The sequence below is a fragment of the Ostrea edulis genome, chromosome 2, assembly GCF_947568905.1.
Source record: "Ostrea edulis chromosome 2, xbOstEdul1.1, whole genome shotgun sequence".
Classification (NCBI taxonomy): Eukaryota; Metazoa; Mollusca; class Bivalvia; order Ostreida; family Ostreidae; genus Ostrea; species Ostrea edulis.
This window is the reverse complement of record NC_079165.1, coordinates 63,261,755-63,285,820: the sequence shown is the minus strand read 5'-3', so window position 1 is coordinate 63,285,820 and position 24,066 is coordinate 63,261,755. Positions and strand designations below refer to the sequence as shown.

Below are 24,066 nucleotides of genomic sequence, written 5' to 3'. Positions count from 1 at the left end.
CCCGGATTCTGTTTTCTTCCAGGTCCATTGCCAATAATTGGGCTTATTTTGATTGACACATTGATTGAATATATTGACTGATTGAAAACATTGATACACTGGTTGATTGTTATATTGATTGATTGAAATATTGATTGATTTGAAGTGATGTTGGATTGAAATATTGATTGATTGGTCACTTTATTGAGCATTGATCTTACGTCATAACTACCAAAGTCGATGTAGATCATGCATTGTAGTATCATGACTTATTATATAATTCAATAATATAGTGAAGTGGAATAGTGATTGTGAAATGAATTTAACTTGTATTGTATCACTCAAGTAAAGCCATGACAGAGACTGCCAACCTTGTGTTGTTGATGAGTAGATCAAATATTTGTTGCGTGGCTGAAGAGGCATAACTCTTGCAATCTTATCATTTTCACCTTTTGACACTACCCCTTTACCATCTTGCCACTTTTGACACTACCCCTCCTAATGCACATATGGACAAACACCACCAAATGTTTTCCCATAGACTTCCATACAAATTCCAATCACTGTCAATTATTTATTAAGCCAATTTTCAAAAAATCAGTCACCATTCAGCAAAGTTCATCATCTCCCCTTCAAAATTCCACCAAAAAATATATGGCTTGCCGTTGCGTTTTTCCTTCAAATTTTGGCCTGTTTACAACTAGTGTAGATCCGCACTGAATGAAATTGTCCATCCAAATATCACCTCTCCACTCAGATCTTCCCTTATAACTTCTGTATCTTTCTACATATTCTGTTATGTCACCTGTCATTTTTATCACTTATATTTCACTATTAAATTCCATCACAAAGATTTTCTGTTAATGACCAATCAGATCTCCTGTCAACTTTTCTTCTCCGCACAACTTTGGGTGTCCACAATGGCGGCGCCCTGTAGCTAGGCAATTCTGGTGTTTTTCCTATAACCAAATGGAAAACAAAGTGAAAAAGTGGCCAATTTGACATTTTTAGATAACATGCACATAGTACATGTAAAATATGTAACATGAAAAAATTACATGAAAAAACATGTAAATTATGACTATCTATATAATGTAACCCCTCACACATGATGAACTCAACTGTGATATGAAGCTGTGTTGAATGTCAACTTTATAATGACTTTTTACAGTGCTTATTGAAGTAAAAAATGTAAATAACAGTCTTATTGTCTTATTTTTGATGTTTTCAAGAGGATGTGAGGATTCACATGTAATTTACATATTCAGGGTACATTCTACCCGGTTTTTGAAAAAATGGCCAAAAAATCTTAATTTATCAAGGAAAAATGCTTTCAAAATGCATTTACTTTTCCAATTCAGAATGAATTCACCAAGCTGCTGACAGCCAATTAATAGAAGGTTATCAAAACATATGAGGGGTAATCTGATCTAGTAGTGTTGTTTCTCTGTAACAGTAAAACTGTCACTACCCTCTTTAACTCAGATACATTTTGCAGTGAGGGTTGCTTGCTAATTCCTATCATGATAATAAATTATTACACGATATCACTTAAACTTGACATGATGCTGATAGAGCACTGGAAAAAGCACATCACAAGTGAATTTCACTTCAGACAGAATATTCCTAGCAGAATTATATGTCAGTTTTCAAAGATGGGAAAATTCAAAAAAGGGAATAATTATGGTTTTAAGCCAAAATATGTGCCTCACAACAAGGGGAAATTACATGGAAAAAAAAAAGAAAACTCACCTGCACCATTCACGAGAGTTGATAGGGAAACCCTACAACTGGTGACGCATCCACCCTCTCTGTGCGAGGAGCAGGAAATGATGCTCAGGCCTGGGTGCCACCGACTGCTTCAGCCAAGACCCCTGAAAAAGGAAGGAAACCATGAGACTTTAAATCAGGCTGAATCCTCAGGGTTACGATTACAATTCTTCTAACTTTCTTAAATTATGAAACAAAACCTCTTTGAGTAGAAAATATTTTTTCTAATTCTCAGAATAGGCCCACATATGGCCAAATTGGCTGAAATAAGGGGTATCCCTAAGATCCTGTAAATTTAATTAGCTTAATTAATTTTATAATTAATAAACTCTCTAAATTATAGCAACATTACAATAATTGTTCATTCATATGAAGAGAAAGTTACAAAAAACAGATGTTAGGGACTGTGATGAGCCCCTTGACTCAACTTTGAGAACAAGTATAGTCAAAGGGAAGTAACTCTAATTTCTGAACATGAACTTGCCTGGTTAGGAAGTAATCAGGTACATAACTGATTTCGGCAGGTGTGAAAATGACTCCTACAGACTGCTGCATCTGGAAAAGACATGTGGCATGTTCAACGCAGAGTTCAAAGAACGTGGGCGGGCCAATCCAGGCTGTGATGGTGACCTAACCTGGGACTTGGACTCTGAAGAGAGGCGTGGCCTGGGCACTAGGTTACGGCTTAAATGTAACACCTGCACCTACGTGTCCAAAATGTATAGCCTCTATGTCGAAGTAGAATCCGGTTCCAGGGGAAGGAAAGCAGCATCAATAAACTATGGCCTACAAATAGGTCTCAGTCAAACCCCCATTGGCAGTTCTTCTCTTCGTAAAATCCTCATGTCAACCAACACCCCACCTCCAGCCGAGTCTTCTCTACAAAAAACAAGCAACACCATTATGCAAAAAGTAATCACCTTAAACAAGTCTGATATGAAAAAAAGATGTAAGAAATTAGTTGATATTAATAAATTGAGGGGAGGCCAAAAGTCCAAAAACCATAGGAATTCAGTGCGATGGGATGTATAATAACGCCCTATATTCTGGGGTAGGGGAAACCCCCTTCCAGCTAGCTACACAAACCGTCTTCTCAATTGCAGAGAATGTGACCAGTAGTCACAAAATAATATCTTTAGTAACTAAAAACAAAATATGCCCCAAAGGACAGCATCTCAAGAACAATCCCAGTCATGTGTGCACTGAGCAGACATGTGGGGTGAATATACCTATGGCCAAAAACATCGGTGATGAATTCACCTGGGCCAAGGAAGGCATGGAAGACTCCGAGTCAGTTTCCACTCTGCCATAAGGGCAACTCTGTGGGCCTTTTCCACCTTTCTTCCCTCCTCTGGCCAGTAGACAGTTTGTAGCCCATAGCCAGAGGGGGAAATCCTACCCCTCCAAATGATGCAGGTGCCCCCTTGGGGGCCCCGTACACTTTTACGATTTACTTTTTCTTTCAAATTATCAAAAAATGCATCCATTTTATTGTAAAACTGACAAATGGCGCTAAAAATGCACTACTTTCTTACACTTACCTCATAAACTGGTTCTCGCTACCTCAGTATAGGACAAACACCACCAAATGTTTTCCCATAGACTTCCATACAAATTCCAATCACTGTCAATTATTTATTAAGCCAATTTTCAAAAAATCAGTCACCATTCAGCAAAGTTCATCATCTCCCCTTCAAAATCCCACCAAAAAATATATGGCTTGCCGTTGCGTTTTTCCTTCAAATTTTGGCCTGTTTACAACTAGTGTAGATCCGCACTGAATGAAATTGTCCATCCAAATATCACCTCTCCACTCAGATCTTCCCTTATAACTTCTGTATCTTTCTACATATTCTGTTATGTCACCTGTCATTTTTATCACTTATATTTCACTATTAAATTCCATCACAAAGATTTTCTGTTAATGACCAATCAGATCTCCTGTCAACTTTTCTTCTCCGCACAACTTTGGGTGTCCACAATGGCGGCGCCCTGTAGCTAGGCAATTCTGGTTTTTTCCATATATATATATATATATATATATATATATATATATATATATATATATATAGAACGAGTCTAAAGGTAGCCTAGGTCACGCAAGCCGTTTGACTTCCCACTCAAACGCCTTGGAGCGTTCTATTTAAAAATATTACACCGCGAGGGGGCGCTATCGAATAACGGAAATGGCGACACCGAAGAAAACAAACACCACAGCTGTTGTTCCAAATATCAGTTTATGTGTCGCTTGTTCTCAAGAAAGCAAACAGCGTTATTATATAAAAGGTAAAAATGGTTCGGATGGTCCGAGCTGTGAACTAGTGGAATTTTTTTACCATGTTTCATTTAATTCTGATGAAAATAATGGCAGTTTCTTGTGCATTGGATGTAAACGGTTGCTGCAGCGTATTCTGGACATGGAGGAGCAGACACAAAAGCTCGTCCAGAAGGTCAATCTCAAATCACAAAAAATGAGCGTTCGGGTATCTCAGAAAAGACTGATAGAACTCACCCCAAACAACAGAAATAAAAGGGCCAGTTTGACATATTCTCCAGGTACTGCATTTTTAACACTGTTTATTATTTACATGTACATGTCATATGTTATGCATGCACCAAATGGTGCTAAACACATTCTCACTATCAAATGTAGCTAAAATATATCCTATTGAAGCACTTTGTAATTAGGCCATATACTTAATTTATAATAATAATGTACAATTATTCCAGAAATTACATAATAGAATTTTTAAATCAAAACCGGTTGTTGTGGGGTGTGTGTGTTATTTATTACATAGAGGATATCTGTATTGTGTGTTTTGATATGGTGTATTTATTCGCGAGGCTTGCAGAGTATAAGGAATATAAGGAAACTTTTATATAAATTTTCCCTTAGATCACTTTCAATATACACCACACAGTATGAGATGAATAATGGTTTTATTTCTGCTTCATGTTTAAAGATATAAAAAACAAATACTACCCTTTGAACATCTACAATGCAGATGATGATACATCATAGAAAAATCATTGTAAAGTACTATGCAACCCTGTTAATGTAGTTCATGCCAGAGTACATGAATATTTTGAATTATTGCACAACAAATTTAAAGTAAAGTGCTATAATTATATTTAATCAATGTTGTATACAATACCAAATTGCATACATACAGTTTGATATCACAGGTACATGTCAAATATATTTACTTGTATTTACATATGCATATGAAATGATAGTATTTAGACATAACTTCATTGTCATTATATATCTGAGTATCTCATATATATTGTGTAACATGATTGTTTATGCCAACATACTTGGTGAATCAATTAATGAATTCAATTGAATTACATTAAAATTTGAGTAAAGTAAAAAAGTTAAGCTCCTTGGATTTGGAAATGTTTAAATTTTAACTTAGACTGTGCCTTTTAGTCCCTTTTTTATTTTGCATAGAATTAAAGGGACACCCAGCTACCCCAAAGGCAAAACTTCAAAACCAGGCCTTGTGTAAATTAAAGTTTCAGCATGTTGAAAGCTGTGTTGACTCTAACATGGATGATAGTTTCCAAGATTATTTTCCACTGACATCTGACAAAGAAGTACAGTGCAGTTTGCCTACTCCATCACCCCAAGAAACATTAAGTTCCCGAAGAGAAACACAACTGTACAAAAGTCTGGACATTAAACAAAGACTCTCTCCTATTGTTAGAAGTTTGCAAGTGGGAAGTGTAAGAAAAGCTACAAAATTATTGCTGTCTAGTGATGACATATCAACAAGGAATGAGTCGATCGAAGGTGTGTGTGATGTAGTGAAGAAAACATCAAAACTATTGCTACAGTCCAATAGACATGCATTTCAAAAGCAATCAGAGGAGGATCTTCTTGAGTTTGACATCCAGAAATTAGTTCATTTGCTTCAAAATTCTACTCCCCTTTTGTGGAATGTTCTGAAAACTATAGCTCTCAGCAATACAAAAGTGTATGACTCTGTAAATATTGTATCTGCATTATTTGTTTTACTTAACTCCCGATCCAAGTATTTGAATAAACTCCAACATATGGTAGGCATATCCATGTACAACTGCCAGTTGCAGAAAGAGGGTTTTGATATATTGTCCAAACTGGGTCTCTCTGTCAGTCATTCCTGTGTTCATAGAACTTTAACCAAAGCCCAGTCTACTATAGATAGAAAAATGATGCAACTGAAAGCCTCTGTTGAGAACAACCAGAAATTGGAACATCTCATTGAAAATGAAGACAGCCAGATCCAGTTGATTGATCATGACTATTCATGTGTACCAAACAATGGACCTTCTCTTTCAGATGTATTTGATCATGAATATTCTCAGATCACTCCAACTGTAGAATTTTCTCCAGGCTACAGGTTTAATTTTGATAACCTGGATTTTCTGATCCGAGTGCGTGACATGACAGAAGAGCATCAAAACCAGTGTAAGCATTATGTTCAAATGCTGGCCGTGAAGGATAGGGTGAACTGTGAACATCTTCCAGATAAGGATCCTATTGTAGAACACTGCATTGACAAACGTGTAGGTGACCTAGACTAGTCTAAAGGCAGCTCCCTGCACACCATGTGACCATAATTGTGACGTCACACACAAAGTGAAAGTAGGCCTAGAATCAAGTAAGAAAACGGTCAAATCCCGTATCAGTCGTCTCTTTTGCGTGTTAGTTTAATGTTATGATATTTAATGTGTTACTCAAGGTAACAAAGGTATTAACTTGCTTGGAATTTTAACCCAATGTATAAGTGGTTTAAGATACCTTGACAAATTAAGCACAGTGGTATTTAACCCCCCCCCCCCCCCCCCGCCAGCTTTACGTTGCAGAGTACACCGAAATTTAGATAAGAAAAATATGTTAAGTGCCTGTGATATTTTGATAAATTAAGACATACATGTATAAACACAATAGTGACCACATATGTATTTTAATGAAGTGAATAAAATTAGTTTTGTGTTGGACCCGTGTGAGAATGAAAAGCTCTAAAATATAGGTGGAAAAGAAATTGGAAGTAGATGTACAAGGTTTATTAACACTTTTTCTTTTCTCTTTGTTATTTGAATGATTCAAATAAAAAAAAATCACAATTTTAACAAACATTGTGATGATTAATAACCAATATTTAATTCAAATGATTGAGTTGGGCTTCCCCCCTCCAGCTACATTATAACTTTTCCCACCCCAACTGCAACACCCACATCATATTGAATATTTTAATGAATCTTCTTCTCAGTTAATGCTTCCATTCACTCACTGATACTGAGTATTATAGTAGAGAGAAGTTTTTTTAAAAGGTGCATCTATACATCAAATCTGATGTGCCTCTTTGGCTTCTTAATGCTTGTTTTGAAATAAGAAATATACTTTTGAAAATGCTGATATTTAAATGTTCTCTTTGGGCCTCATCAGTCAGGTAAGAGAACAGATTTATTCCTGAGACCTTCCTGGTGCAAAATAATTTATAATACATGGTTATAACTTTTCTTAGAAAAAAAGCATATTTTTAAAAAAAAAATAAAGCAAGTCTTATAAAATGAAGTTTAAAGGCAAAGCACCAAGAAGGTTTCGGCCCTCATAAACAAAAGCGTGAACAGTGTTTTCATAATTTTATCATCAGAAGTCTATGGTTTGGAAGATTATCAAGTAAAATATACACAACATTAAGTTTAATATACAATACATTCAATACATCAAACAAGAGAAGTTTTCATGTAAACATTCCAACATGAAGTGATTTAGCTTTTAAAACAACATTGTCTTGAACAGTGTTGAAGGAATAGTTATAATTTTATACTATATGTGGTTTTCCTACTAATTTACCTAATTTAAAACACACATTTAAACATCCACAGGTACTGTATACAGTAGTTTACATTTTAATCAAAACAAAATATAGATATGCAACATTAATACATAAGTGTCAACATTTAAAAAAAAAAATTGTCAAAAAAGGGCCTATCAAAGGTTTCAGGTAAGAAAGCATGCAATAAATAACCAAATTAAGAAGTATTTGCATATCAATTTGACCAAACTATGTTATGTGTTAATAAACCCGATGCCTATAAATTAATTGCAATAAAAATGTAACTTTAATCTTTTATTATTATTATGTGGATCCTGTGTTACCAACTTATGACATCAATATAAATTTATTGATCAATATTGGACATGTTCAAGTATATGTACATGTATCTAACTGTGTATCATACTGATACATCAACTCATAACAGGTACCATTCGAGCAGTTTCTTGCTAAGTATTGCATTATAAAAATCCATACCATATTGTTTTCCAAATGGTTTGTTTAACACATGGCCTGATTTAACATGGGTATATACCAGAAATGTGAATTTTCCAATAGGGTCTTCATGGAAAATCTAGGCAGTAAATTGACGCATTAATCAAATACTTTCCGTCTCGTAAATGCTCGTTTTATTGCGGCAAACTACAGTGGATTAGGCAATCAAAATGCATTTTACAAAACAGTTGCATTAGAATGTGTTTGGTTTTTTTTAGGTAAACTCAACCTTACCACTGAATAACAGTAACACAAACACTAACACAAAACTTCTAAAGCTAATGACAGAAAAATGAAGCAGATTGATCTTTTAAGATCATCATCCTATCCAGAGATGTCATAGAAGGACTAATACCCACCATGGGGGTTTTTATTGGATCAAAACTATGCACAAAATGTTGTGACCTTAACCTCAGTTAATTACCTTATGATAAGGTATTGACACACCCTCAGGTCAGGAGCAACCTAAGTGTTAAGTATGAGTTATAATGTTTATTCTTGAAACAAGAGGTGTATGTGCCACAAAGCTCACCTGAGTACTTGAGCCCTGCTGTTCTTAAGATTTTTTAAAATAAGTCATCATTACTTCATTACTAAAACTATAGAATAAATTCTTTTAATAGAGAAAAACAACAATGTAACAGTGAGGTTAAATTAAGCCATGCAGTGTATTATAATTTATTACTGTAATTAAGCTATAAGTCATACAAAAATGTATTCAACTCTGGTAGTGATGGGAATTGAACCCATGTCTTAGACTGTCCGTACACTACCTATAATGGTGTTAGATTGGTGCAGTAGAAGTGTTAGAAAAGTAGTAAAGATTTCAGCAAGCAGAGAGAAAGAGCTTCAATTGTGTTATAAAGATCTTTATAGATCTTTATATACACAAAATTGGGAAAAATTAGGTTGTTTTCATACTAAATTATATATAACTCAACCCCAGCCATCACCATCCATACATAATATTTTAAATATATCATGGAGAAATATATAGGAAAATGTGCATAAAAAATAAAAATATGTGCAAAGCAAACTAAATATATATTTATCTAAGGCATGTTAATGTATATATAAACTGCTATTCTGAGAATCAAACCCATGTCCTCTTCTTCATAAACCTGAAATAAATTAAATTTAACATCTTCACCTAAAATCGGTATTTCAATCATCAATATAATTAAAATCAGACTTCTTAAATTCATGCCGTATACTCTGCGTAAGCGATTGTGAGCGTATCTTAGAGTCTGATTTTAATTAGATTGTTCAATCATCTGTCACAAAAATGTAACAATAGTTCAATATCTTGCAATTGCTGCAATCATAAAATGTCAAACTAAGACTAACTAGAGCTGTCTCAAGGATTAAGGACTGATGACCCTGCAAGGTAAACAGAAAAGGTTCACTTTAAAATAGCTTAAAGAACTCTGCTATTTTGTCCAAATTCTAATGGAAATGTTATAAGGAATGAATGCATGTTGAGTATCAGAATCTATCAACAGTCCAAGCATCAAATTGTCATGGACCAAAAATATTTAAATTCTCAGTTCTGCGACCGTGACTTTATGTTCCTCTTCCAATCCAAGGTTTTGTCCTTTCAAATTTTAAATTTCTAAGATATATCTTGAACTCTGAGACCTTTACTTTTGTATTAATGACATTTCTTTCTAACCTTGTTAAAACAATCATAGTGCAGGGTTGTTACACCTCTCAAAGTCACAAGTATCATTCATGTCTTGTATAATCTTCTGGGTTTTTTTCCACAACAAAGTTATGGATATGGCAAGAATTTTATTCTTATAAAACTGGTGACCTTGACCTTATCTGAATTACTCTGGGTTAGGGTCAGGACATACCTTTAAGTCTAAAGTACCCTTAATCTAAAGTATAAGCTTTGATTTTTTTTTTCATTTCAAAGTATATGGCTAAAACCATATTTTAATACGTTACTTACATGTAGTACCCTGTGACCTTGTCAAAAATGACCTTCATACTGGGTCAAGGCATATTTCTGATAGGAGGTTCCTTGTGGAAGCGATTTAAATTAAAAACATCGACATTTACAAAATGTTCTCTCTTACCGGTGACTTTTTTTCCTACATTCCTTCTACCACAGGTGTGCCCTTTGAAGTAGAAAAGATGTGAAAGAAGAACCCTAAATAAGCTTGCACTAGACACACCCCTATCTTGTACAGCTATTTACAGAGCACTGAATGATAATTATAACTATTGATCTGAATAATGGTTATAATTAAATTTTTAATCTGTGTCACTGCAAAGTAGTACTTTATCAATAAAAGCAATTATACATCACGTGCCAATTTATATTATCAAAGAAAAATGTAAATGACTTTTTATAAGATAATTTGCAGTGCAAAGTGTCTGATGACTGCATGATTATATGATTGCACCTTAAATAAGTATTGCATTTGAAATAAAGGTACTTATAAGCTGAACTCTTTTTCATTATTCAAATGTGAGCATCCAAATCATTGCTAGCCAAAGTGATATAAGCTAAACTAAGACAATTGATATATTATATATGCATGACGACATGTTTGGAAAGATAAATCTAAGTTTGTCAAAGTACAGTGCTAAAGATAGCTTATATATAGAAAATACTATAATATGAATATTCATTTTGAAGCAACCCCATTCACAATTTTTTTTTTTTACAATACAATGCATATATTTTAAATATTATTCACTCATATACTTCTGCATGAGCACAATTAAGTCCTGAACCCAATTAACATTTATGAATGTTTTATAATATTTCTTTCTATATATTTAATTTGTTTTAATTTTCAAATTGGTCATTTTATCTTTCAATTATTTGACTATGATTACACTAAAATAAAGCATTTATCATGTTTATAAATCCATATTTCTTTTATTTTACTTTTGAATCGTAAATAAAATAAACCTGATTTAACATTATTTCTTCATCAACAAAATCTTAGATGATATAATGATTGAACTGACCCATCATGGAATTAAATCCAGTTATAGATATGAAAGATGCTGTACACACAGCAGAAATAATAGATAGAATCAATTGTAATTGATTGTTCAGATAGGACGAGGTCATAATCACAGGTAGCAATAGCTATATAGGTAATCGAAGGCGTGGACATGTTACATTCTTGACCAATCAGCTGCATCCAACAGACCATTTTAACTTCTGTACCCATTGTACCCTAGGTTATGTAGAGCCACCTCATGTAATTCTTACTTTCAATTTCCATGATTTGTGCTGTACCCTTTCTGTAACTTTTGTATAAAGGAATATAGAGCATGTAACCTTGGGTACAAAAGAAGCACTTAAAAACAGAGTCCTTATTCCTTGCCATATATGTGATTATTCGGCAAATAGATATTGTTTAAATTGAACCTGATCAAAGCATGAACATTACAATAGATATATTGTTTAAATCACGGGCACTGGAAGTTAATGTAAATATATAGTATGTGCATGTATAAAAAAGGAGGGGGGGTCCATACCAAATGTGGATATATTTTTATACATACACATACTATATATTTACATTAACTTCCAGTGCCCGGGGTAGATACCTGATCAAAGCATGAACATTACAAAATTTAATCTGTACATACATGAAGCTGCGCTCGCTCAAACGGTAGCACCGTCAACATATTAATTTAAAAAATGATTAAAAAGGAACATACCACACAGAAAATAGCTAGCGCAATCATGACTGAATTTGTTTACCGTTCAGGATTCAAAGCGAAAGAAAAAGTTACAATGCGCATGCGCAACTCTGTAGCAGGGAGCTGCCGAAAGTTGAATTTTATATATATTACGGGCGCGCCAATTTCAAATCTGGAATCCATCCAAACAAAATTTTCAACCCAACCCCCAAAATTTTGATAGGTATTCAATTTAATTTTACATCGGGTTTCTGCTGTTCTTTTTATGTATTTTTCAGATACACATTGTCACGAGTGAGCTAACATACCAAAGCGCCATGGCTTTTCAACGAAATACTTGTAGTGGTGTAATCCGCAAGTGCCGAATTTTGCTTAAGCTGCCCCGATTCTGTTTTCTTCCAGGTCCGTGGCCAATAATTGGGCTTATCTTGATTGACATATTGAATATATTGACTGATTGAAAACATTGATACACTGGTTGATTATTATATTGATTGATTGAAACATTGATTGATTTGAAGTGTTGTTGGATTGAAATATCGATTGATTGATCACGTTATTGAGCATTGATCTTACGTCATAACTACCAAAGTCGATGTAGATCATGCATTGTAGTTTAATGACTTATTATATAATACAATAATATAGTGAAGTGGAATACTATTGTTGAAATGAATTTAACTTGTATTGTATTACTCAAGTAAAGCCGTGACAAAGACTGCCAACATTGTGTTGTTGATCTATTCTATTGAAATAATGAATTATTTACGTGCCATCACGCGGAGTAAATGCAATGTAACTTAATCTGTTGTATTGAATTTTACTTATAAATATAACTGGTCGCAGGTGCCATTCCCAAGCTAGATCAGACGGATGTTCAAGATGACCATCGGGCTTTATTGGTTGTGTGCTTCAATTGTACTGGCCTGTTCGACGAAAGGTGAGTGACATTCAATGTATTGATAGTTCTATCATAAGAAAGCTTGCCCCATAAAGTTCTCGTTTAGACTTATTCAAGATGTTAAACGATCATCTTGTACAGGTAATAAATCGCTGGTGGGATTTTTTTGGAATCATGGTATCATTTTGAAGAGTATTAATAAAAAATAATTCACTACAGGAAATTACAAAATTTTGATTACTGTTTGAACGATTTCACTTTAAATTCTACACTGCACTATTTTGACTCGTTTAAAATGTGTAACTGCTGTGGTTATTGATTGTTTACGTACTTTGTGTACTAGTATCTACTACCCAGATTGAGGTGACTAATCTTCTTCCTAACCTTTGTAAAGGCAAGACGTGGAAAGACCGTCTGATGATTACTATTTTTGAAGTTACTTTTTGAAATTGCATTATTTACTTTAAAAGTATAATCTTGATATAGAATGTTCATCTTTTAACGTATTTTAATTCATAATTGCGCATTTTAAACCATCTCTTATTCCTTGCATAATCTTTAAAACTTTTCCCTCATAGATATAACTCATCTATAATTATGATCTGTGATATTGAGCTCTGATTGGTTACAGTTTCTCACTGATTCTAATCAGATTTAGCCACTACAACCTCGTCATCTTCATCACTTCACGGTGAAAAGCACATTTAGTACTAGACATAACATCTTATATTATCCATATCATCTTATATTATCTTCACCTTTCATTATCCATGCATTGTTATCCTTTCCTTTTAATTGCTTTATTTTACATCATTTACCATGTTAGTCGTATCTATTTAACCAGTAACGAGATAATTTGTTCCTCTAGTTTTATTGTATAATAGTGTATGCTAATTAAAAATATTTGCATCGTCATTGCCTATTTTGATCAATGATTTTGAAAAATAATTCAGTTCAGCAAAACTCAAACTTGAAGTACTAAATCACACCACATTAATTATCAATTTATGCAAGGGGGGGTTCATATTTGATCTGTGACACAAAATTAAAATTTCGATCCGACTCGATGAAAACAACTTATTTAACACACAGTTTAATATCAATTCGCGTTATAATAAAGGCGATTTGTTTTCGATGTCAAATAAAAGCTGTGAAATCCTTATTAGCCAGCAAGGCTAGGGATATAAGATAACTTGTTCAATTTTGGCAATACTTTTTTAAAAGAAATTTTAGAATTCTATCGTAAAAATATGTCTGAAGTTTGTAAGTTTTCAACGCATAATGCAACTATTAATCAAAACCTACTAATCAGATCTATTATATGAATATAAGGATCCTATTGGAAATAAGCTGATTTAAGCCTTTATGGGTTATCCTTAGGTTATTATATCATCATTCGTCATGTTATTCATACCGTGGCCAAGTGGTTAGAGCATCGCGCTCACCTTTCGAAAGGTCGGTGGTCTCTTCCCAGGTACATTGTATCTGGGTTCTCTCTTCCACCAATAAAAACTGGGCGCCACCAGATAACTGAAAAATTGTTGAGTGTGGCGGAAAACATCAATCAATCAATCAATCATACAGTTACTTATTCTTTAACTTTTATAACTGCATAGTGCTATTGATTATGTCAGGTTTCAATTTGTTATTTTAGATTTGCAATCATGATATTCTGCAATATTTCATACCTGAATAAAATTAAATGGAAAAAACCAAACGACACTTTTTGGGAAGAATTGAAGACTAATTACAAGATTATCACAAATATATCGAGATGTACGTTTGTGATACTGAAACTGTCTGATGTATCAATCTCCCAATCTTTAGTGATTGTTTGTGATACTGAAACTGTCTGATATATCAATCTCTCAATCTTTAGTGATTGTTTGTGAAATTGTTTTCGTTTCTTCTTGGATTGGGACATAAATTCTTGGATTGGTTCATACTTGGGAGGTTTCTAATTGGTTAAGCTATAAACTTGCTGAGGTTATTAATATTAGCGAAAAATAACTCACCTCAACTAATGACGATTGTACAGGAAGTTCAAGTGCTAAATTATGTTATTTTGTTTCGTTTATAGCTTACAAATGCAAGCCTCCATTTCATATTTATGAGAAAAACTGTTATTACATCAGCAGAGACAAAGTTTCCGCAGACGAAGCATTTGTAAGTAACATTTCTATCAATCTCCAAAATTCAATCAGGCGTGTTTTCTTAATTTTTTTTATTCCTCCGGGTAAATCCCCCTTTTTTGGTTTCAACTTGTATGGTCCTTCTGCTTATATTTTACTCCCTTGTTCAGGCTCGATGTAGCCGTATGGGGGCGTATCTGGCTAACTTCGAAACACTGGAGGAAGCGATGTTGATGAAACAGAAATTGAAGAGGATGAATTCAGGTAATGTCAAATTCATAACTATACAAGTTAAGAAAAATGATTATGTCAAATATATTTTATTCTTATCTGTCTCTAAAGTTTTCAAATCATTTTTAAATTCTTGATGTTCTGTACAATAGTGATTAAATTTTATCATTAGCTGCCATGGTCTGAAGGAGACAGTAAATCAGTTCTACATTGTTTTATTTCCATGGTGTTTTACGACCCATTCAAATTCACTCATGTATTGATACATGACGTTTAAAGTCATAACAGCGAATATTTGTTTGGTAAAATAAATTATTTTAACACTCCTTACGAGGGAGGGATGTGTTCCGTTTGAATACTCACGCGGTGCCGGGAATGACGAGTCATTCTATATTACAGCGCTGATGAAAAACGTGAATGCATGAAGCGTTGCTGTTTATAATGTTTACATTTTACTTTCATTTCTGTCATCTTATCCACAATCGATAAAAGAGTCGTAATATATACCATTGATTATGCACATTGTTCACATTCATGAGGAAATGTCTATCATTTCAACTGGTAAAGATATCGAAGATATAAGCTTTGGAAATGTAAATATTGTAATATGAAAACTTAGATTTACACCTACGTAAAGTTGCATTGGTGATGCTTTTTTGATGTTAGACATTGTCGTGGACATTTTAAATCTTTGGACAGCTATATTTATCTCTCACTCTAGACTTTGATTAATTGCCCCACTAATTGTGTAATTGGGAATATGATCGAATTCAAACAAATATACGAAAACATTTAGCGATAATTCTTATGAGAATGAAACTTTTTAAATTTATCTTTTGATTATGAAACGAAATTTCAACCCACAACTACAAATAACATCTTGGTGTAAAGAACGAGTATCGTTCCGCCCCTTCTTGCAATTTTGTAATGAATTTCCTGAGTGATCAGCATATTATTCACTGTTATCTCCTTCCGTGCTCTACAAAACTGATTATATATTACATGTGTAATGTGAATATTTCTTTACATTTCCAACTAATCTAAAGTGTTCATAAGCGTGAATTGGACTACTTTTAGAAGAAATCATTATCAAAGGAAAAGACTGAACTTCGCCGCATATACATTATACTATAATCGCTCCATTTCCACTTTATGAAATTTTTAAACATTTATGAAAATAGTCATCAATTTCTTATTTCAAAATTGGCTCAAATTCATCAAAATACTCGATCTTTTATATGATTACTCTGTTCTGACAAAATTGTGGTTGCTTGTATATTGTTAAACTTCCCTCTCGAGAATATTTCACTCATATCATAGAAACGTACGTCACCATTGCCGGTGAAGGGCTGCAAAATTTAGGCCTCTGCTCTGGGCCTTGTAGCAGGGAGGGATGTTTATCGTTGCACACCTACTGGGACATGGGGCTTCGGTTTATTCGGTCTCATCCGAAGGACCGACCCATTTAGTCGCCTCTTACGACAAGGAGGGGGTACTGAGGACCTATTCTAACCCGTATCCCCACGGGACCACAAAATTGTAAAAATGATACATCTTAAGGTTGGGTCCCAAGTGTCATACATGCATTTTTGCACTGCTCTACCTCGCTGTTTGATATGAAAAATATCCGGTATAAATCAATGCATCTTTTCTTTATTTCCGACTAATTTTCAGTATTTTACTGTCCATTGCTAATTCTAATCGTGATGTATATTCTGTAAGTGTATGACGGTAAAGTAGCATTAAACTCGTACACCCCACTGTTCCTGTCATGTAATTATGAAACGACACATTCCCTTTCCTAATTCTAGACCTTCAGCTGGAATCATAATTCTAATTGATAGCATACATCTACTTGTTAGGAGATTTAGTCTTGTAAATAATATTACAATCTTAGTCTTGTAGATAATATCACAATCTTTGCTCTTAATATATATTTAACAAAGTTTTACACGCCATACCCACGAACCTGCATTATCCAATTAATTGTAGTAATATGAACTATTATTTTGTTATCAAACCAAGCTAGTCCTTATTTATAACAGGTCTCCATTTCTACGTCGGTGGGAGGAACATAAACAGGAGGCAATCAGGAGGAGACTGGAGGTGGATCAGAAACGGAAAAATGGTTAAGATGACGTATCATGCGTTTGGTGTCGGACAACCCGACGGAAGTGACAGCTCTCCACAAGACTGCATGTTCTTTTACGCAGGAGAGCGCTACACATTTCATGACGTTTACTGCGACCACGGGATTTACCATAGTGGATACATTTGTGAAAAATAAAAGTTTGAAATGAGCTCCTTGTCACTTTCTTTGAGAATGAAAATTAAGAAATATTGATTAATGTTATACAAAACTTGAAAATGCTAGTACCGCTTGTAGTAGATAAAAACTCCATGAAAGAAGATCAGTAAAGTTAGCTACTATTATCAAGGTACTTAAAATGAGAAATGTTATACTGACTAACAAGTTGATGGTGCAGGGATTTCAACAGTCTCGTTTAAAGTCAGCATTTCGCAAATTCTATAGTCGTTATAACAACATATTTTGCCAATACAACCTATCATTAGTTCAAATTCTGTCTGATTTGTTTCATACCGATTGTTTTTTTAATGTTTTATTTTGGTATTTCAACACATTTACAAATACAAACATACAACTGTAATCTACAATCACTCATTCACACTTGCAATTACTCTTTGCACCTTCTGCATCCAATATACACACACACATATACACACATATCTATACATACACACACACATTCAAAGATAAAGGTAATTATTTTCTTTTTCATATCAATCATACCCATTGTTAGGCCGTTCTTGGCACACTGATTTTGACTACGGATTACTCTGTTTACCTGATCAAGATATACTAGTAGGACTCGCGGCGGGTGTGACCGGTCGACAGGGGATACTACCTCCTCCTAGGCACCTGATCCCACCTCTGGTGTGTCCAGGGGACCGTGTTTGTCCAAATCTCTATTTTGTATTGCTTATAGGAGTTATCTTTACCTTCCATTGCAATAATACATCTTCTTCAGCTATTAAGGTATTTTACAAACTTTCCGTGAAGATAAAGAAATTTCCAAATGTGCATATAAAGAACATATAATCAAATTCTGAGACCAAACTGACGCATTTGATGCACAATTCGACAAATTTTCATCACACCATGGTACATGATTTAACTCTTTCGTATAACTTTTCTGATATGAAATTTTAGAACTCATGAACTAAAACATATATTGACATTACATTAATATCATAAAGGATTCATATTCATATCTAGTGATCAGTCATCCAAAAAATTACTTTCTTAAACGCCACTCTGATTCCACGCACAAGTACTCTGAAGGTGAAATAAAAAAAATATGCTGGAGTTGCTTACTCCTCTTAGGCACTTGATCCCACCTCTGGTATATCCAGGGTCCGTGTTTGCCCAACTATCTATTTTGTATTGCTTGTGGGAGTTATGAGATTGATCACTGTTCGTTATTTTCACCTTTTATGATAACTTTTTACTTTCACTGGTAATGGCGGAATCCTGTATGATAGTGCAAAAGAAGGTATTGGAGTGGTGAAATTCCGCGGAATTGTTTTTCTTTCAAAATTAGATTTGCTAATACTTTGAACATTACAGTTTCTCCAATACGTGACGAAACTTCAACATTATACATACATTACACGACTTAAAGAGCGACATACTAGAATATTTGCACTCGAGGTGACAGGTAAAGCTCTGGGGTATTTTATTGCCCCTTGTTCTTTATAAATGTTATAAAATTTTAACTACCTTAGCGCTTCCTATCTCTTTCTGATATTTTTCAATAATATTATGGCAATGATGCAGATGACTAGAAAGGAATATTTTATAATGATTCCATTTTAGCCCAACCGACCGAGGTCGAAAATCAGTTCAGGTCATTGGCATCACGTGACGTAGGCCTGTCGGTAGCATCTATAAACAAGTACTTTATTATCTTCTTCAGAATGGATGCATAACCAGTCGCCATAATTTGTGCTAATCGGTATGAAACACATCACACAGTATTTGACCCATTGATGGATTGTATTTGCAAGCTAGATTCCTATAACGATCATAGAATTTGCGGAATGCTGACTTTAAACGAGACTGTTGAAATCTCTGTAACTTTAACTAGTTTGCCAGGTTTTAACAACTGATAATACACATTACAAGATCTTGCTTATCGAATCATTTGAGAGATATAAACAACATATACAGGTGATAATTGAGTATCGCTACATGAATATGGTAAGTTGACGATAGAGAAGCTGAAACCATCCTGTTTGTCACACAGGCAATTAAATTGCATCGCTTGAGGTCGAATTTACTATATAAATAGTAAAGGTATAGAACTCTAAATATAGGGTACCCAAGTTAGCCGATGTAAAAGCAATAATCAATCGGGTAATTAGTCATAACTACTGTAATGGCTGGGATATTGAAAGTACAGACGGTTTTAAAATTTCAGTCACTTGGAGCTATTGCGGACTTCATTTTATGAATTGGGATAAGAAATTCATTTTAGAACTGATATCTTATGCTGCATATTCAATGTAATTGCTTGTTGCAATGCTCAAACATTCTGTTTAGTCGTATAGTGCCAGGGCCAAACTAAAAGTCGACCAAAAAATAATAGGCATTTTTCCGAATTCATTTTTGCACATCTTGGGAAATATACGGAATTTCGGGATGAACTTTGTTAGTAATGTAGATTGATTATGTATGAATATATTAGAATACAAAGAAGAATTTTATATCAATTGGTTTATTGTTTTTACATCGGCTAACTTGGGTACCCTATATATAGAGTTCTATACCTTTACTCTTTATATAGTAAATTCGACCCCAGGTGATGCAATTGCCTGTGGGTTGTCATAAAGTTGAGGTGTTAGTTTGCCGTTAATATTTACTTTCAACAAAATATAATATCTACTTTCAATAAAATATCTAAGTATGAAGCAAAAGTGGACGACTCTGTGGTGTCCTTTATTTCGAGTTCACAGGGATATATCGAATCGACATATGAATGAAAGTCATTATTGTTAATAGATAAAATGTCGTCGATATATCTAACTGTCGAATTGAAGGCCATAGCAAAAAAAATTCTTCTCACGTAGAAACAGAATAAATTCTGCTTCATACGAATCCAAAAACAGGTCAGCTGACAAAGGAGCACAATTCGTGCCCATGGGAATTCCAACGGAATATTGGAAGACCTGATCACCAAAGACCACAAAGATATTGCCAATGAGGAACTCTAGCATATTTTTTTTATTTCAAGTTCAGAATACGTATGCAAGGAATCAGAGTGGTGTTAAACAAAATAATTTTTGGATGACTGATCAATATATATATATATATATATATATATATATATATATATATATATATAAAAATTTAGAAATTCAATTTAATTTCAAAATTAAGGATTATCTCCCTCATGCATAGCTCTTATCCTTGGACGAATTTGGCTCCACTTGTTTGGCACGCTGTTTTTGGCTATATTTAGATCTAAAACTTCATAGTTATTTCGGATTTCAAACATTTCGGTTGAGCATCACTGAAGAGACATTATTTGTCGAAATGCGCATCTGGTGCATCAAAATTGGTACCGTATAAGTTATATATATATATATATATATATATATATATATATATATATATATATATATGACATCTTAAGTTATACAATATAGTAAAATCGTGTATAACATGCTGATCTGTCATATAACCCTCAGCTCAATGACCATTTGATGAAGGTCAATTTCACACCTTCATTAATATAATTTCATGTCGCATATATACTTTGTAATGAAGATCATGCTATTTTGTATGGCTGTGGTCTGTTATTTCAGTGCATCACTTGTTCAATTAAAGGGTTTGCATTATGTTGAGAAAATTCAACCTGCTGTGTTTTCGGTTCAGTACTACAATCATAAATCATGGCATCCATGCTAATAATGTTCAATATGGTATCAGATGGTCTCTATACACCTTTGGTTGATTTAATGATACATGTATGACTACAGGTACTAGATTATGACTATTGACTAATCAAATGTTTTAAGTGCATCCTGAAACACACTTTCTCTTTCACATTTTTAGATGGAAAGTGGGACGTGCAGAGTATAAAACTGTTGAAGAGGGTGTTTCATGAGATAGAGAGCTCGTCCAAAATGGTCAAATATAAATGGCAAAGGGTGGCTAGCGAAGTGAATAAAGAAGGATACCACTTTTCAGCGGAACAGTGCAGACTTAAAATAAAGGGACTAAAATCAAAATACGATCGGCAAAAGAAAAAAAATTCTGGCGAGTTACCATCTTCTGACGAAGATGAGGATGATTTTGATGTTTTTGAAAAAATCCCGGATATGGAACCTAAATTAAGCAGTGCTAGAATCAGGAAATTAAAAAATAAAAAGGTCACCTGCTAATGATTCGTCCTCTGATGAAATAGAGTCTGTACCAGGTAAATTTACATGTATTTTATGCCCTTTTATACTTTTACAAATAAATACTCATGTGAAATACTAAATAGCCGAAATTGGCTCCTGTATCACATCAAGTACTAAAAATTATAAATGTAATTATCTTTTCCATTCAGTGAAAAAGAAAGTCCATCCTAAAAGGTCGATCTGCAGAGATTTTCCAAGTCATGTTAAAAGACCTCATGGAAAAGAGAGAAGAAACGGCAGAACAATGACATCATGCATCAGGAAAAACTTGCCCCTGCCAACTCTTGAACTGTCTCATAGAAGTTTGAAAGAGTTGTCAAAGAAATAATTTTACAGAGATTTACTTCAGTTAATGTACTATAGACAGTAGAAAACTTTATACTTTTTTGCCGTAAGGTTTCAATCATTATCAAAAATCAATAACGAAAACCGAAAAAACAACAACATATTTTTGTGATTCATGGACTCATTTAGTTGCCATGGTATAACTGTAAAAATTCGATACACTGCATAATTAGTTTTTTCATTTTGAAAATTTTATGAGTTATATTCTAAAAATATGCGTAGAGAATGTTTTAATTTTCATTTAAAGCTGTATGGTCCGAATGACAATATTATTTTCCATCTCGTAAAAACACTATTAACTCATCGCACGTATGTAGTTATGAGGCTGTATGACATATCATGCATTATTTCACCTGTTTTAACTCAAATTATTTGGATTTTAAATCGATGTTTACAAATAACCGCGTCATATAACATGTATAACATACATTTATGAAATTGAGGCCTGAGGGTCATTAATCAATAACGAAAACCGAAAAAACAACAACTTATTTTTGTGATTAATGGACTCATTTAGTTGCCATGGTATAACTGTAATGGTCCGAATGACAATATTATTTTCCATCTCGTAAAAACGCTATTAAATCATCGCACGTATGTAGTTATGAGGCTATGACATATCATACATTATTTCACCTGTTTTAACCCAAATTATTTGAATTTAAATCGATGTTTACAAATAACCGCGTCAGACCGCTGGCCAGTTCAATAGTCTGGTCCCCACCCTCGCCACTCATTGATCATTCGTTATTGGGAATGATCAATGAGTGGCGGGGGCGGGGGACCAGACTACCAGTTCAAGTGACAGTCACGTGACCAGTTCAAACTTTCAGATCATCGGTGGTCTTATCTGTTTAAAGCTGTGTATTTTGTTACAACAGTACCGTGCCACAAGTTTGATAGAATAAAAATATCAAATACCTCTTATTAATTCGTTGTTTTACGCTCTTTCAGCCTTAAAACGAGACAGTTGCGTATGAGTTAATACATCATGTTGGGATTTCCCTGACGCGCGTGGGTCTATTTATAGACGTCTATTAAAGGACATATCTCATGTTTTCAAAGTATACAATTTTACATGCATTTTGTCTTCTTTATGCTTATAGTAATTAATTCTAATAGTTCGTTCGCCGAAATTTTGCGATAATTAACCACAATACAGACTTAAATCTAAGCCCCGATTTCAAAAAGTCAAGTTAATTAGGTAGGTAGTCACGTGGTACAGTGACGTCACATGCGCCCTTCGGATTGTGAAAGTACTGCGAGATATTATTAAAAACTCAACTTTTAGGGGCCTAATTAATTTACCATGGGCAACATTTAAATCGATGTTGATAAATTGTCCGAGTTTTATATGTGTTCGCCACATCTGTAATTGGCGCTGTTTTTCTTAAATAAACAGTGCATGCAGTGCAATCATTATTTATTTTTGGATTAGACAAATTATGATGTGTCAATCTGATTAAAACCAGATCTTCAATCCACTCCTCTATTCTCCATGTCGCGACATGGAGAATAGAGGAGCGGATTGAAGATCTGGTTTTAATCAGATTGAAGAAATGTAAATATTGAAATAATTTATCTAAAATCTTATTTCTTCATGAAAATTGTTTCAAAACTTAGCTGGATTTGTTAGACTTAATTAAGAATATTCTCACTTTATGGTCTTAAGGCCAGAAAAGCTCAAGTGAGCTAAAATTTTGCACATCTTTCAATCCCAAACTATTGATGGGGTTCATCGAATGATTATAAGTTTGAATTGATATGCTTAATATTAGGATTTCGAACCCGATCGAACGGTAATTATACTTGCACTTTATGGATTTCATAGTACTTAGTTGTACCCAAGACTTTAATAGTGATTGTATCTACTATCAATGTATGTTACTACATTGAGTACAGTAGATTATCATTAAATCAAAGCTAAACTAATGTCTTTTATTTGCTTAAGCTTCCAACCAAAACAAAATTAATCAGTTTCGTAAGCTTTCTACATTGCATTGCTTCATAACTTTTCTTCTTTTTCTTGTCATGGTGATTCCAGTACTTGAGTGACAAAAATTGAAAACTGGTACTGAAATTTTATTTTGAAGGAGAGAGCTTTACTCAGACCTTTATCTTATCACCTACTTTGGTGGAAGCTAGTGGATAGTTTTTTCCCCCGTCTACTCTGAAATGTGGGTAGGGGGTATACATCAAAGCACAGGAATCGGTAATCCGAGAT

General features: G+C 33.9%; 2 protein-coding genes, 1 long non-coding RNA gene and 1 pseudogene across 6 annotated transcripts in view; 3 read left to right on the top strand and 1 right to left on the bottom strand.

The window, feature by feature from the left end:
* The window catches only part of LOC130046411 (methionine adenosyltransferase 2 subunit beta-like), a 56,713-nt gene that overhangs the window by 18,109 nt on the left and 14,538 nt on the right, over window positions 1-24,066 (top strand). Inside the window, exon 1 of one of the 4 annotated variants that reach the window (XM_056156669.1) lies at window positions 23,602-23,641. The exons of 1 other annotated variant lie outside the window; for it this stretch is intronic. The gene's annotated coding sequence lies outside the window, so the exon portion shown is untranslated. Of the gene's footprint in view, window positions 1-23,601; window positions 23,722-24,066 lie in introns of those variants that run through there. 2 more of the 4 variants (XM_056156670.1, XM_056156667.1) reach the window with 2 other exon arrangements.
* Window positions 761-1,856, bottom strand: LOC130052246 (uncharacterized). The gene is made up of 2 exons (XR_008800606.1): window positions 1,732-1,856; window positions 761-938 (listed from the first exon to the last, which is right to left on the bottom strand). It is a non-coding gene; the product is annotated as an uncharacterized LOC130052246 (long non-coding RNA).
* Window positions 12,591-17,309, top strand: LOC130052245 (C-type lectin domain family 4 member E-like). The gene is made up of 4 exons (XM_056156675.1): window positions 12,591-12,684; window positions 14,726-14,811; window positions 14,948-15,041; window positions 17,054-17,309. Exons 1-4 carry the CDS (start codon window positions 12,618-12,620, stop codon window positions 17,293-17,295), a joined length of 489 nt encoding a protein of 162 aa, XP_056012650.1. The 5' UTR covers window positions 12,591-12,617; the 3' UTR covers window positions 17,296-17,309.
* Window positions 18,551-21,745, top strand: LOC130051468 (uncharacterized; annotated as a pseudogene).